This window comes from Jaculus jaculus, chromosome 14 (genome assembly GCF_020740685.1).
Source record: "Jaculus jaculus isolate mJacJac1 chromosome 14, mJacJac1.mat.Y.cur, whole genome shotgun sequence".
In the NCBI taxonomy this organism is placed as follows: Eukaryota; Metazoa; Chordata; class Mammalia; order Rodentia; family Dipodidae; genus Jaculus; species Jaculus jaculus.
The window spans coordinates 61,866,669-61,883,526 of record NC_059115.1 but is presented as its reverse complement, the minus strand read 5'-3'; the positions used below and the strand labels follow the sequence as shown (position 1 = coordinate 61,883,526).

Sequence of the window (16,858 nt, the reverse complement as noted above, 5' to 3'; positions counted from 1 at the left end):
TAATTAAGTAAACAGCATTGCCAAACAGCTGGGATTACCTATGTGTTGCCGACCAAAGTTCCCATCGTTGATCACAATCAAAGCTTATTTACTAAAACATGCATTTGTGTATGGAGAAAAGGCTCTGTGGCTTGGAAGCAGAGCTTTGTTTGTCACATAAACAAATGAAGCCGTAACCAACCAGGCACAAGGCAAACAGTGGGATCTGGGGAAGAATGACCCCTTCCCACCCCACCACTCCCTTAGTGGGATCTGAGGTCACCTGTCAGAGGCAGGGAAGATGCTGGCTTCTTCGGGGTGATGTGACGTGCGTGGCGGGCCATGCTGCTGGCCGTTCTGTTAGCTTATTAGCTCAGAGAGGATGAGTCTGTGTCTACTGCAACACGGGCCCTCAGTGGAAAGGAGAATCTGAGATTGTAGACGCGATGCCTGCCTTGTATTTCTTGAAGGTTTGCTTCTGTAGGCAGGTGACCTGATTAGCCATTAACAGCAGCCTATAGGGCTGGCCTGGAAGGACAACACTGTAATCATACTTCCTCCACACCTCTCCTTTCCCCCTAATCTTTATTTCAGCCTTTAAAGAGAAGGCTGGGCAAATTCCTCACCCTGCTAAAGTGTAGGATGTTTCCTTTCTGCTCCTCATTCAACCTGGTTTCTTGAGAACTTCTGAAATTTCTTTTGCGATCCGTGTGACAGCGGTAGAAATGGAGTAGCTAAATCAAGCATCTATCCTTTTTTTTTTTTTTTTTTTCCTAGCCTGGAGAGATGGCCTATCACTACCCCTGAAGCAGCAGAGTACAACCCCAAGAAGGGCGGCCACCCTGCCTGGCTCTTTTCCTGCAGGACACAGGCCTGTGCAGACTCAGGAAGGAAAAGATGTGTTCTTTAATGATGAAAAATATTGGAGCACAATGCTCTCAAAATAGAATGTGTGCTCCTTGCTTTTATTCTGGGGACTTGATTGTTGTGACCATCCCTCTTGGGAAATGCTGCTGGAGGCTCTTCCCTTGCATTGAGGCACAGTGATTGTGTAACCCGAGGTGTCCCCAAGAGGGCCACAGGGATGAGGTCAACACCCAAGTCCATGAAGCTCAGCTACTGTTGATTGCTGCTCCCAGGGGCCCCGCCTCTGCAAGCTCCAGTTTCTGTAAGATGAGGGCGGTGCTGTGTAGCTGTCAATCACACTAGGGTAAGATGAGGACCCAGCCATAGGGTAAGTAAGATTCTGCTTGCAAATTATACAAGGCTAAAAGTGCAAAGTGAAACGGTTATGGACAGTTGGCTGCCCCGATCCTCTATGGTGGTGGGAACCATTGCACTTTTTTAAAATCTTTATTTATTTATTTTTATTTATTTGAGAGAGAGAGAGAGAGAAAGAGGCAGAGAGAGGGAGCTAGAGAATAGGCATGCCAGGGCCTCCAGCCACTGCAAATGAACTCAAGATGCATGTGCCCCTTTGTGTATCTGGCTTATGTGGGTCCTGGAGAGTCGAACCGGGATCCTTTGGCTTTACAGGCAAACACCTTAACTGCTAAGCCATCTCTCCAGCACCCCCCATTCCACTTTTTTATTAATCAACTAAATGTTAATTCTATTATTCTATTATTACATTAAGACAATTAATAATAATTCTATTATTATATATCAAACATTCATACTTTGTGCAGTGAACACAGCCCTGGGTATGCGACACATTCCGTACCCTCACCAGAGAGTGGACATTGGGTTTTGCTGAGGACAGCCCGCTTTCTCGCCTCCTTTGCATGAAATCAGGGAGTTGTCATGATACCCAAGAAACAAAGAGTGATCGGCTCCCTCCCACACTGAATTTTCAATCTTTTCCTCATCCTGAAGGCACCTGGGAATCCTGCCCTGATTTCTTTTGTGATGGGTTCCTGGGATTTGGTATGATATTCAATGTCACCTTCATCTGATTGTTTTTGTTGGTGGTGAAAACTACCAATGAGAAATGCTTCTGATTTCACAGTCACCTGCTTTTCTCTTTCAGTGGCTTCCCTTATTTGGACCACGGTGACAGCCAGCACGTCAGCGGGATGGGGATGTGCTCTGGGGAGGATGTTGATCATTCTCCAGAGGGCCTTCTTTCTGAAGGAGATTAGGAAGAATGAAGAAGCTGTTGGCCACCTCGGCCAGGGTCACTGGCTTGCCGCAAGGGACCAGCACTCAGGCTCCTGCAGCTGCCTTGGCAGCTCACCCCACCTACCTTTTCACCAGAAAATGCTTAGGCAAGATGCAGGTTGGCCAGGGAAAGAGGAGCAGGTGTTTTCAGAGGGGCCACCTTCAAAAGAAGCAGGTTCTGGTCTCTGTGATACTTTTGATTCAAGGTACCAAGAGAAAAAACAGCTTGGGCATACAGTGTGTGCGTGTGTGTGTGTGTGTGTGTGTGTCTACAGAGGGGGATGGGAAACCCTCTGCCACTCAGCTGCCTCCCTTGATTGGCTCAAATATCATTCCCATTACTACGGGGACATCTGCACATTTTTCTGCCCAGCCACATTTAATGCACATCAGCTCAGCCCTCACCCTCTGCTGAGGTCGACCGCACCTCACCTCCAGCCATCCCAGAGGGGCTGGAGCTGAGGATGTACAATCCTCTAAATGGCATATTGAAGAACCCCATCTGTCTGGTAGACCCGATCAATAAATGTGAGCCCTTCTATCCCACTTCTGGATAAGAGACACATCACCACCTGATTTTAAGACGAGCGTGAGATAGAGGTTTCTAAGGGCTGCTGGGTCCAAATGCCCAGCTGTCACCATGCCGCTCCAGGACGAGGATTATGCGCTTAATCGTGTTCTTTCTCTTCTACAAGGTTCTTTTTAAATCCCCCCCCCCCCCCGGGCCATTTCCCTCCAGCCAAATGTTCCAGGGGCTGAAACTGGAGTTTCCTTTCTGACACTTTCACTGGCTGACTGACTTTGTTTTGAAAGAGCCTTTGTCTGGCCAGGAAAGCCAGGCGGTGTGGCTGTGGTGCGTCTTGCTTGGCCTCTGCCAACTTGTAAGGCTGAATTTACCTAACATGGTCCTGCAGGAAAGCAGCCAGGTTCCAAATATCAGCGCCGGGGACCCATGAAAACACCTAGCATCACATCTGTATGGGAACAGCTGCTCCTTAGGGACAACAGTCCAAGGATACACTTCAGCAGCCTCCGATCCTGTTAACAAGGTCTCAAGCAAGCAGGCACAGCAATTAAAAATCTGGTTGGTCTGAAGGATTTTTCTCATCTAAGTGGGGGCACCCCCTGGGGCTCCAGCAAAACTACTGGCTATGCCTGCTCGGGCTTTGCCACCTTCTCCAGACCAGCACAAAACTGACTGCAGCAAAAGCCACCAGACAAGTATCGGGTCACACTGCAGGGAGCATTTGCTTCAGACCCAGAGCCTCTGCCCAGCCCTTGCCTTGGCCTGGATGAAGGTCACTGGTGTGCCCGGCTGGCGCGGGGCGGGGCATGCGTGAGGCTTCCCGTGAGAAAGGATGGCTGAGACATGTGCGTCTTCCTGTCAAGCATTGCCTTGATGGCCTGAGTGGTGGGGGCTTGTCTTCCGCACTGTGCTGTCAGCTTTGGGATCACGAGTGCAAGCCTTCACTTGGTGGTCTTAACTCCCTAACAACCTCCCCCTGCCTTTCCTGTCCTGGTTGAGCTTCTCTGAGCTCTACAACAGGACATCTAAGCGAAATAAACCTGTCGATCATGTGAGAAGGAAGTTTTGCTGTCTGGCATAAGAGGGACGCTCTCAGGGTGGCCCTGGCCTGTGTCCTAGAGAGTCTGCATGCGGAGGTGGCCTCTCCTCTTGTGCTGCTCTTACCAGCGTGGCATGCAGCCAGCTGCCTGAGTTTCTCCAGTACCCACCCGCCAGTTTTCCCCATTACTTCCAGGTAGCTTTAATATATATATATGTGTGTGTGTGTGTGTGTGTGTGTGTGTGTGTGTGTGTGTGTGTGTCTGGAGGGATGGCTTAGCGGTTAAGGTGTTTGCCTGCAAAGCCAAATGCCCCAGTTTCGATTCCCCAGGACCCATATTAGCCACATGCACAAGGGAATACATGTGTCTGGAGTTCGTTTGCAGTGGTTGGAGGCCCTGGCATGCCCATTCTCTCTCTCTTTCTCTGTCAAATAAATATATATATTTATTAGAGAGAGAGAGCCAGGGCCTCCAGCCACTGCAAACTCCAGATGCATGCACCACCTTGTGATCTGGCTTATGTGGTTTCTGGGAACTTGAACCTGAGTCCTTAGGTTTCACAAGCAAGCACCTTAACTGCTACACCATCCCTCCAGCCCTCTAGGGAGCTTTTGAAAGCATGGATTTGAAGTGTCACACTCCAAGCCAGCTGGTGCTCCGCTGCCTAGTAGCCGGAACCCTGGCACCCGAAGGCCACACCCTGATGCCTGTCCCCAGCATGCTCTTGCCAGGCGCTGTCACGGTCCCTGCTCAAGCTACCTGGCTAGAACTCTTGTCAGAACCAGCTCAGAAGTTGACACTAAGCTCCGAGGGACTTCCTACGGCACTTGGTCCTTCCTTCTGAACGGTAATTACCAGGGCCGTGTTAATCTCTCCTTGTAAAAAGCTGGTTGGTCAACCTTGTGCCTAATGGTGCCTGGCATTATGGATATACTTCAAGAAGCACAAATGGCAAATATGGCCAAATTCCATGACATGTTTATATGAAAATGTGTGTATGAAATCCATCACTATATACAATGAATGTATGCCAATAAAAGTTTAGTGAAATATAATAATAAAAAAGAAACACAGGGCTGGAGAGATGGCTTAGCAGTTAAGCGCTTGCCTGTGAAGCCTAAGGACCCTGGTTTGAGGTTCGATTCCCCAGAACCCACGTTAGCCAGATGCACAAGGGGGCGCACGCATCTGGAGTTCGTTTGCAGTGGCTGGAGGCCCTGGTGTGTCCATTCTCTCTCTCTCTCTCTCTCTCTCTGTCTGCCTCTTTCTCTCTGTTTGTCGCTCTCAAATAAGTAAATAAAAACAAATAAATAAAAAGTTAAAAAAAAAGAAACACAACTGAAAGGGACTTAAGCAAACATGACTAGAGAAACTATGCTGAAACGGAGCTATAAGCTTCCTCCTTGCCAGCTGGTTTTCTTCATGCCAAAAAGTGCTATGGGAGCTGTGGGAGAAAAAAAGCCACAACATTCCTACTCCACTGTGGAGTCTAGTACACAACTAACTTGCCAGGCTGGATATGCCCACTGGTGCAACAGTGGCCTGAAGACTATGGGAGTAACCAACTGTTTTCTCATTCGATACAAGGCCCATTCCAGAGGGATTTCATACCTGGTACTGTAAACCTGACCTAAAGCCTATGCCTTGTTAAGTAGGCCGCATGGGAGAACCTGCTATTGTGATTATGCTAAATGGACAGCGTGCCAGACATCTGTATTTCTTCCCACAGATTAGAACTGCTAGAAGCCTTGACGGCAGAAGTTACTGGCTGCAATGGGCACTGGCTAATACAGTGATGAGTAAGTGACTACTGTGTGCTAGCCTCAAACAGAATAGCTAGACCGCCCTCTCCAAGGCTCGAGGAACGTCGTGGCAGAGGGGTCAGACAAAATGTACCATTCGGAGCAGCAGGCATGGGGGACAGCTGTGGAATGCCGTCTTCTGGACGCAACATGGCCATTGCACTCATGGAGTCTCAGCAGCTGCGCACTCCTGCACAAGAGTGAGCCTGTCGATGCATCACCTTCAATGGGAGAAGCGTACGCCTCCAAGACTACCTAGTAGCAGCTAGTGGTTGCTGGGAGAGGGAGATTCAGGTTCCTCGGTGGTTCAGCTACTGGTGAGTTCGCCATCCTGTGATCAGTAACCTCCCACCTATGATAATGCAAACGATGCTCATTAAACTCAGTGGGTCGAAAAAGAAGGCACAGAAGTCAGGTGGGGATTCACGAGGCAGAAGTGTGTTAATGGTGGGAGTAGGCGGTAAGAGAGAGGGATTGGGGAGAACAAGATCAAAATATGTTATATGCATATATGAACATGTCAATGAAGAAAAAAGAAAAAAATACAACTGGAAGTGACTTGGAGAAGCATGGTTGAGCCAGGCCAAGCCATCACTAAGTATGTGTGAGCTGCAGGCCTCGACCTGAGGCTTCTCAGACTCAAAGTGAGCTAAAACATTGTTTTAATCAATGAAGGTCAACAATAAAACACTTCAGCAATGGCCTTATTGAAGTAAGTGTTTTAAAATTCCCCGGGGGGGCGGGGGGGAACGACACTGACCTCTGCATTTCATAAGACCATTCTGCAAAATAAAAACCAAGTGCCACCTCTCAATATAACTCCACCAGTTGGCTTCTGAATTGCGAGCGAGAAATGCTAATAAGGACCAGATCCATCTCATTAATATGTAAAAAGGCTGAAGTCACAGCTGTGCACGATCTATTTTTAGTGGACCCTACATACTAAAATCCTATCCCTGAACTCTTAAACTATCAAGCCTACCGTAAATGTTTGATGATGAACAAGCCCATAAAAAGGAAATGCATAAAATGAATAGAGGGAGTCAATGCGTGCTCTGCCTTTTAATTACCGGGGACTTCCACAAAAATCCTGCTCCAGGCTGGGGTTGGGAGCAGAGAAAACACATCAGCAAGTTGGATGGAGGGAGCAGGGCGAAGATATTGCAAACAAACATGTCTAACTGCACAGTTCTTTATGCTTTGGAAACCAGATAGAAATGGAAGAAAGAGAATCATATCATACCCCAGAAGGGCAGGGTTAAGGAGAGTGGCTTCAAAAAAATGAAAAAGAAAAAAACATGAGGAGATAAATAAAAAAAACATTCAGGACACAAAAGATAATATAGAACAGTCTGGTTTTATTACTCTTAAGTAATAAAGAGCCTTTTCCTTGCTTTTTATTTTTCCCTCTTTTCTTCTTCTTTCTTTTTCTTTTTCTTTTTTTTTTTTTTTACAACATACATTAAACCGTGAATCGGATGTTAGGGTATGTGGAGATGGAAGGGCAATTGGTGACGTCACAATATTTTTACAACTTTACAACATATAAATCTGAGTTTGTCTACAGTGTCCAGCCAGGGTGGAAAGCAAAGGCACACTCAGGCTTACGGACCCTCCCCGACAAGTGGTAGGAGAAAAAAAAGGAAGGGGGACACTTAAATGCCAAAGACCAGCTGAATACGTGTGGGCACTGTGGGGTTAACACCGCAAGTGATGGGCTGTGGGATTCAGAGACGTGGGTTTGCTAACACAGCTGAGGCAGTTGATGCCCACGAACCCGGGTAGAGCCGGGCTGTCAACACTCTTGGGAGTCAAGCGTGAGGAGAAGGTACCTGGTGACAAGACACCCATGACCTTCCTAACTTCTGCATTGGCGAAGAAAGGGCAAGGGAGAAAATGATCTGTTTCTAGAAAAGTCTTCATGGTTTCAGGTACAGAGGTCACAGGACATGAACACCGATTTTTACTAAGAAACAAACAGGAAAAAAAAAAAAAACAAAACAGAACAAAACACAACGCAAACATAACACCGATAGATAAGCTACTCCAAACAACAGCCAATCTGCAAGGGACTCTTGGGACGAAGGGCCGCGTACTTCTCCCCCGCACACTCAGGGCTCAAGGTGACTGCTGATTGTGGAGATGCCACTCTGTCACTAACCAACTCAAAACTGTCCTTGTCAGTCTTTTTCTGAAAGCTTTTATTGTTTTTTTTTTTTTTTAAAGACAAAACTAAACCCAGATTAAACTGGAAATAAAAAGAAAACAAAAAGACCACCAAACATACTGTTAAACAGTTTCACCGACAACAATGCTCAAGGTTTACAGTATGCTGACAATTCTTTTGTTCATGAAAGAGTAAACAAAAGTCCCTTCGGTGTGCTTTAGCAAATGAAAACCAAGTGGGGGGGGGGAGGGAACACACTCCATCCCCTCCCTCTACAAATAACAAATGGATAAAGAAATTTAAAAAATAATAATAAAAAAAACTTCTTTTGCCCCAGTCAACGGTTTTTGCAGCATCCATTGTGGTTGGCCTTGTACTTTGAGTTACTCATTAACAGCAGCAGGGACCAGCCTGCCTGCATCTATTCCCGTGTCGTTGCTCTGTGTGCATTGCAGGGTGTGCTGAGGGCATGCATGGCTGGGAGACTCCTAGTCGCTGGCCCAACTCCACACAGCATGTTCTTCAGCCCGTGGATACAGCAGCAATGGGGGCTTGCTGCTGCCCAGTGAGGATGTCCCCATATTGAAATGATCTGGGACTATAAAGGAAGCAGGGGGCTCCAGAGGAACGGAATCTGCCACCCACAACACTGGGGTCCACGCTTCGCCACACAGCCAAAGGGGTGGTTGAAGTTGGCACGACTAGAAGGCAGTGTGAATTGGAGGGCGTGGCGCTGCCCGGCCTTCCCAGGCCGCTGCCCGAGCACGGCGGGGTTCTTCTTCCTTCTGCTAGACTCCAGTCCTCCAGGGGCGCTGGTGGGGGAGGGCGTTAAATAAATATCTGCATTTATTTCAAGAGGAAATAAAGGTTGCTCATCATGACAGTTTACAAGTGTACACAACTCAGGTGTAAGGCACAAATTTACATGTGGAAAAACAGGCTATTCACAGATGGAACCCCACGAAAAACCCGTGTGATCAAACCATTAAGTTATGCAAGGTAGCAGCCAGCGTATTAACCAGTTCACACTGTTTGTGGATTCTGTTTGCCGTCTCACATGCAAGGTGAAATGAGATGGGGCACCACAAGCTGGTGCCTTCACAGACAGCTAGGAACCACCGACAAAGCCACGTTGGTGAGCAACGGGACCTGACATGCCCTTCTAAACGGATCTGGAAGGACTTTAAAACTGATTTTTTTTTTGCATGTTAATTAGCCAGAGACCTGAACAGCAAATTAACTGGGAGATAGATTTAAATAAATATCCCCATTGGAACACCTTCCTTTAGCTACTGACCCAATAGTCCAAACAAAAGCTCAGAATCCCAGCTCCAACTTATTTACTCAGTGAATTTATTGTAAAAATAAAGAAACTCAATTATTCCAGTTAATGGATTTCACGTTAAATAGCTTAACTTTCAGTGGGCTTCGGAACAGCTGTTCATAGGATATTTGAGAGTCCTTTCCTTAAGGAAAAAAAAAAAAAGGAGAACAATAAATAAAAGAGTTACTTGCGTTAACGGTCACGTTATTTCATTAAAAGAGAGGAGGAGCAGAAATCTATGACATAGTTGCCCAACATGGCATGGATCTGCTATAAACAGAAAGCTGTAACACTGGTGGGCATTTCACAGTATCTGCGCATAGTAAACTTCTGCCATTGTTAAAGTCTGAGTTAGATTTATCAATGGATTCTTTATTTTTTTTTGTCCTTTTTTTTTTTTTTTAAATTTTCATGATTAAAAAAAAAAGTGTGTTTTGAAGATTGGAACCATTAGCCCAATTTGGTAACGTCCCGTGGAGTCATGGCCAAAACGTTGCAGTTTCTGTTCACCTCTGTGTGTGTGTGTGCACGTGTGGGGGTGTGCGTGTCTGTGTGTGTGCGCACGGGGTGGGTATGTGCTTTTGGCTCATGTTCGTGATGATACTTAAAAGTCTTTTGTGGGTCCGACCTGCTGTAAGGGTGTGGGGGAGGGGGGAGGGGAGGAAGGAAGAGCGTGGAGGTGAGTCCCACCGTTGCACACCTTCACCAAGCCCCATGGCCCAATTTTCGAGAGTACCCCTGTGTCCCCGACAGGAGGACTCAAGCGTGCCCAGCTCTCGCAGGGCTGCGGCAGCGGCGGCGGGGGGCGAGGGGGGGGGTCCCCCCTCCCCGTCTTGGTTGGGTAGCACGGACGACGAGACTGGAGGCAGATGGAGAGCCTTGCTGAGCTAGGTCTGGCGAGCTCACGGTGCTGTGTTTTTCTCGACTCCTGGTCCCCACCCACCCCCGGGCATTATGTACAGCCGTCATTGGGCTTCATGGACGTGGAGAGGGGAGCAAAGGTGGGCTTGGGGGGGACGTCCGGCTTTAGCGAGGGCGTGCGTTTCAGCCCCGACCTGGTCAGCGAGCTGTAGGCGTGGAGGCTGGGCTGCCGGGACACAGTCACCGCGGCGCCCGCGGGCTGCGCGCCGTGCGCCTGCATCGAGTCCACCCGCTGCGGCGCGGGGGGCGGGTTGTCCGCCCGGCCGAAGCTCGGGTTTCGGGAGAGGTGAGAGGAATTGGAGGAGTTAGTATTGTTTCTTTTGAGGGTGGCGGCCTGGTGGCTCCTCGTGAGCGAGTTCGTGGGGTAACCCCTCTTATTATAGTCCAGGCCGTAGGAAGAGGAGTGGTGCATCTCCAGCCGCTTGCTCAGGCCGCCCTGCGACAGCGGCGCGCCGGGGGGACCCAGCGAGGCCTCGCGCTGCGGGACTTTGGGGGGCAGGCCGTCCAGGCTCTCCACGAGGTTCACCCCGTGGTTGGGACTCTTGCTGCTCAGGTGCTCCTTGATGGTCTTATACTCCAGGGTGGCCGCCTGGTCCTCCAGCGCCATCTGGGCCACCACCACCTCGCTCATTTTGGGCTGCTCCACGTACTCGTGCGGGTAGCCCTGCTGCGCCATGGGCAGCACCACCACGCTGGGGATGTGGCTCGGCGACGCCCGCAGGGGCAAGTCCGTGGGAATCACCGGGGAGCCCAGCGGGGGCATGTCCTTGGTGCAGGCGTTGATGAGGTTCTGGCTCCGCTCCCACTCGCGGCTGCCCCCGCGGCTCGGCTTGCGCTGCTTCTGCTGCAGCGTGGGCGTGGACTCGGGCGTGGGCAGGGCGGCCAGGTCCAGGTGGTGCTGGTCGGCCTTGATGAGCATCTTGGCCGTGTTGCCGGGAGTGGTCAGCTTGCCGTTGTGCATGAGGGGCGTGAGGATGGCCTCGGGCTTCGGGTCCTTGGACTGGGGGTCGCCGAACAGGCCGCCGAGCTTGGTGACGCTGCTCATGGAGCCCCGGCGCGAGTGCGCCAGCTCCTTGTCCTTGCGCTGCGCCGCCGCCACGTCCTTGCGCCGGTGGTCGCACACGCAGTACACCACGATGCCCGAGAACACGGCCCCCATGACGAAGGCCAGGATGACCGCGATGGCCAGCAGGGTGACGGGGACGAGCTGGTCGTGGCCTTTGAGGTAACTTTCCCGGATCACTCCTGTAACAGACATCGTACACCACGTTTAGAAAGGAGAGGGGGCGGGGGGAGAGGGAGGGATGTTGCTGCCCGGTCCCCTCCCTGCAGGCCATGATTTTGCAACCTCATTCTGGGCACCTGTGAAAGGCTTGAGCCTTCAAGTTTTTTACTCATTCTCTCAGTCTTCTACAGAATTAGGATGAGTTATTTTTTTTTGCGTCTGGACGAACTTTATGCATGCTGAATGAACCCATCACCTAACAAGACAAAAACTTCCACTCGGGAGTTTTCTTATGAAGACTGTGGCCTCGTGACCTCTGCTTGGGGACAGTAAACCTGCTTTTCCAAGCGGCCAGAGGAACACAGAACAGGTGTCATCAACAGTGAAAGAAAATAGCTCGAGCTCAGAGGTTACAGTATTTATGCTGATTTTTCCACCAGAAGAGAAAACCCACACTCAACTTCAGGTGAATGTGCTACATGCTATCTAACTCGGAATTAAGCTTTCTCCTGGAACGGAGAGAATACGTACTTCCGGGCCCTGTGAAATATCAGGTTCCATAATTATATTCTTAGGGCTTGCTGTCACCGTTAAGAGTTCTTCAGCTGAGCTCATCTATTTAATAAAAATCACGTGACCACCCCGTCTATAATCTTACGCCACATTAACCAGGATGCTGTGTTTCTGAAGAAAGTTGCTTTCCTCGCCTTGCTTAATCAGCCACCAAGCTGAGCGACACTAATCAAATGCAAACACTGAAGTTTTTTTTTTTTTAAATACAAGTAAGAATACACATCACAACTGTCAGATATAAAGTGCTTGATGCCGGCAGCTAAAAAAATTAAAAATCTCAAACACCTCCATCCCTGTCTCTGGAGAGGGAAAGAGCGTGAATACATCAGGAGGCACTGCATGGGCTGAGGAAATGTAAACAGTGTTCCGATTATGGAAACCATAGCAAGACAGAAAATGTACTTTCTCTGGTCCCCGGAGACACATTTTTCATGTACTAAATCAACTCTTTTGGAATATGTTTAATGTATCTTACTGGCAAGTACCAGTGGCACAGAATTAGAATGAAATGAAATAAAAATCTTTATCCCCTCCAAAACTCATGCCACACAGCCCTTAAACTTCTGATGAAAATAAACTTTTTCTTTATGTCCTATCCAAGATTGTGGGAAAAAAAAAAGTGTAGCTTTGTCATGGGGGTTTTATTGACTAAAATAGCTTGATTATGGAAGTGATGGACCCAGAGTCCTCAGTGAACGTGACACCCCTTTCTTTCTAAAGCCTCCTCAATTGTGACGTCATGTTCGGTTGCTGTGGAAATGATTGTCCTACAGCAAAGGAATCAAGAGAAGTAGCAAATATTCCTTTGGGCTGGAGAGATGGCTTAGTGGTTAAGTGCATGCCTGTGAAGCCTAAGGACCCCGGTTCGAGGCTTGATTCCCCAGGACCCACGTTAGTCAGACGCAAAAGGAGGTGCACGTATCTGGAGTTTGTTTGCAGTGGCTGGAGGCCCTGGTGTGCCCATTCTCTCTCTTTCTCTGCCACTTTCAAATAAATAAATAAAAATAAACAAAAAAATTTTAAAAAGGGTCTCTGATTAAACAAATTTCCCTGGGGACAAAACGCTGTTGAGACAATTCCCTCTTGGAGGAAACAGTGTGTAAGATGGTAAAATGTGTAAAAAAAAAAAAAAAAAAAAAAAAAAACAAACTTCCCAATGTGACACTTTCAAATATTTCTATGTGGTGTTCATGTGCCTGCCCGTGGTGGGATGGTCCTGTTCAGCTCTCCTACCTGTTCTTATTTCAGCCAGAGTTGCTTCCCCCAGAGCTCACCCTGACTCCAAACAGTTGTGATTCTCGGAACCTCTTACAGGTGTGTGTGGCTGGGCCCAGCTGTTTATGTGGGTCCTGGGCGTCCAACTCAGCCTCTTAGGCCTCCTAAGGCCCTCCTGCTTACACAGGAAGTGGTCTTAATTGCTTTTAAGGGTAGAAACTGAGAAGCAGAAAACCAGCGCTGGAAATGTGGAGCTCAATCACACCTTTTATGCGCAGAACTCCCCAAGCAGTGGGGTGTCTTGCATTCAAATATGTTTTAATGCCTACTCGCAGAGAAAATGTGCTAATGAAAATTCTTCCTAAAATTTGCATCTCCTTGTTGTGGTGTTAAAATAGCTACTGATTTCTCTTCAATTTTTATTGTGTATGGGGTCCTACTGAACATGTTTTGAACCACCTACACATAATTGTACAGGAGTGTACACCTGTGAATAAAATGGGTTTAATTTTCCTCAATGACTTGGTGATTTCTACAAGATATAGTGCTGGCTAGACTGCCACCCATGGCAGATAGGAAGTAAACTGTGTCACAGCATGGGTATTTCATAGAGCCCTTGTAGGTGCTCATCTTTAGTCGGGGTGTGGGTTTTCAGTAAATTTATCACAGAGATATATGACTCTTTGCATGGATTCATTAAACCACCAGCTATTTCTCACTGTTACGAGGTGTTAAGTGGTTCTTCTCTCCACCTTTCCATGGCAGGAAGCACAATGGTGTAGAGAAGTTCTCCGAAATCATGCTTTTAGTGGGCAGAGCAGAGAAAGAAGAGACTCTCAGGTGCTTTTTCTCCTCCGAGGAGAGAGTTTTCAGATGCTGCAGGGAGGCCGACAGAGAGGTGGATTGAAGCTCTTTATAGAGGCCCTGGCAATGGAAAGATTATGAACTGTGCTGGCTGCGCGATCTGTAATATGCGACTCAGAATAAGAATTATAAACTGTGAAGCGGAAGGGAGCACAATTCCATTTTGAATTTTCCTGTGTTGACCTTACAAATGAGTTTCGAAACATCCAACGTCCAGTTCTTTATAAGAATGGCTTTTGGCAGCCCTTACTCGTACCTTCTTTTGAGCCTGCCTCAATGTCCCCGGGAGCCAGCTTCAGTTACTGGGAAAGTGGGCTGTAGACATGATGCTGTCTTCTAACGCTGCTTGTGCTGAAATTCTGTTGGTATTACATGCTCAATGCATCTTTGTGGCAGTTTCTACCTCAAGACTGAGCGAAAGCTTTAACTGGGAGATGACATTTGAGCCTTAAAGGTATACAGGACTGCAAATGGAGTGGAGACAACCCTAAAATGAAGCAGTGTGTGTGTGTGTGTGTGTGTGTGTGTGTGTGTGAGCTGTGTCCAGCAGTAGTGAATGGACTCCCTCCGGTCTCTTGCCTCTAGTGTGACCCATGTGCTTGTGCTCGGATCTGTTTGTGCACAGGCCTTGCTGTCCCTCCATCTGGAATGCCCCCCACTTATGTGGGTCTACCTTTGGGACTCCAGTCTGAGCTACTCAGACGGGGACAGCTCTCCTACTGTGCGTGTCCCTGGGCCCTGCACTTCCTCTCGTACAATCACGATGGTCAAGATGCTCCCTTTCTAATCTAGACTTCTCTGAAAGAGATGCCTCACTGAACTCCCAGGTAGAAAAAAAAAAGTGCTCACTATGTAACTGCTAAACCACTAGTAAATAAACATAGGTTAATGAGCACATGCATGAGAAAAAAAGAAAGAAAGAAAAAGAGAACATTTTGTAGAAGGCTATGAACAGCCTTGAAGACCTTTCAGCTTAGAAAGGAAAGTTAGTAGCCAACTATCATTTCAAAGATCTTGCCAAGGGACGTTGACTCTCAATTTCGCTCTGTTCTACAACAAACTTATTATTCAAAAACGACTGGTTTCAGAGAGCTGATCCTTGTGTGTGAAAAGCAAAGCTGCTCTATCATTATTACTGTCACGGTTTTCTTTTTTAAGATAACTCAGCTTCAAGTGTATCTACCCCCTGCCCGCCTAACACACAGAGGTGGGAGATGCAATCTGACCAATCAAGATATGAAGCAAAGTAGACGTACATAAAATCAGTCCTGTCAATGAAGCTACAGACCAAGGACGAGTCCTGCCTGCCCAGCCCAGCCCAGCCCAGCCCAGCCCAGCCCAGCGACTGCTGTGACTATGCGAAGACCAGAGAGCCGAGTCCCTGGAAATGGCTAAGTAGCACTTCTCGCCTTTCGCCCTCGTTCACTGGGCTGTCTGTTTCTGAGCTTCTGTGATATGATGGATGGGTCTGTTTCCATAGTGAAGTGATTAATAGGCATCTTTGTACAGCAGGCTCAGGGACCACAAAGACGACAAAGCCTCTCTGTGTCCTTTAGAGAAATATGCAAAGGCACTGCCGCACCAGAGAGGGTTTGTGTTGGGTTTGAGAACTAAGAACGATGGCAAAACCCCAAGAAAAGCCCCAGAGGAGGATCCCCTAAAAATAGACTCTTGATTCTGCTCTAGTGCAAGGCAAGCCTGCAATTTCCTTGAAATCCTCATAACAACTTGAGTGAATGGAATCTAACAGCCCAATTTTTCTTGTTTGAAAATCTTATTGCAACAAAATGCCAGGCTCAGAGTCCTCCAAGGCAATGTGGATGAATGAAGTAGTCATGAGCCAGCACCTCCAGGGCTAACCACAGGGCTTGCTGTAATCCCTAAGAAGGAAAGAAGCAAGTAGAAAGTGGGGGGGGGGGGGACCCAAGTGGAGACAATTTATCTTCTAGGCCACACCCCAGCCCATCAGGATGACCACATTGAAAGTGAAATGGGAGCTGTGTGTGGTTATCTGGGCAGGAAGCAGCCTTCTTCTTGTCTTAAGGTATAATGTGAACCAGATGGCTTAGGAATAAACCAAAATGCCATCAGCCATGGAAAGGGATGCCGAATTTATAAGTCAAGTTTCCCTTTTCTTTCTTTTTTCTCCCCCTTTCTTTCTTTAAATTCTGGCAGGCTAAAGGTTAGGCACTGGCAGGAGTCATGTTCTTCAAAAATGTCCAAAGTTAGTGACTGACCATGCCCCATACAGGCAGCTTCTGGCCTGGCTGTTCACTGACTGTAATTCAGAAGCTATTTTAGGGCGCACATGTGGAAATAATGCTGACTGTGGCCGCCTGCAGATGAGCCCACTTCCAGTTCCGTCACCTCTGACTGGAGGAAGTTTAGGTTGAAATGGCAACTAATCATGAAACTCATTCAATTCTTTTCTCTTCTTTCTTTCCTTTCCTCCCTCTTCTGTCTTTTTTTTTTTCTTTCTGGAACAGACTTCCAGAAATTTCCTCTTGTGATGGTTCACTCACTCTCTGCTGCTCTGTGATTTGGACTTGGCCGTGCCAGTGGGACTGCAGATCTAGAATGAGGATTCATGTCTAGATTAAACCAGGAGTAATGACAGCCAGGAGTAATGACAGGTAAGTTACCTAAAAGTCATGCCTTAGAATAAGTATCTGTGATTCCATGCCTTACGACTATTATTGTCTCCAAGGTGTAATGATTATTTTAGATCAGGAAAGGTTTTGCAAAACATTCAAGGCTTACTTTCCTGACCTAAGGTTTTCTTCCCAAGACCTTCATCCACAGCCTCTTGGGAATCAGGTAAACTTTCTGGCCTCGCCTCCTTCCTCTGCTTTCTGATAAGGCATGCAACGATAAAATGGGGAAGTAGGTCTCCGTGTAAAACTACGATATTAATTTAGTTCTTTGGTTGAATCATTTGTAGGGCTTTGTATGAAGAAAAGGTCAAGCAAGCAAGAGGCAAGAGGTCTGTCTTAATACTCTTCAAACACTTTGACTTGCTAGATATGAAGTTCTTGGGCTCTGTGTCAAAGATGTGACTTCAT

The 16,858-nt window shown here is 47.7% G+C and overlaps 1 protein-coding gene across 3 annotated transcripts in view; it reads right to left on the bottom strand.

The window, feature by feature from the left end:
* Positions 1-6,845: 6,845 nt before the first annotated feature.
* The window catches only part of Sema6a (semaphorin 6A), a 130,887-nt gene continuing 120,874 nt past the window's right edge, over positions 6,846-16,858 (bottom strand). For all 3 annotated transcript variants that reach the window (XM_004651556.2, XM_045133261.1, XM_045133262.1), the window contains one exon: positions 6,846-11,164. In XM_004651556.2, the coding sequence (XP_004651613.1) occupies positions 9,951-11,164 (1,214 nt within the window). In that variant the 3' untranslated portion in view covers positions 6,846-9,950. The remainder of the gene's footprint in view (positions 11,165-16,858) is intronic.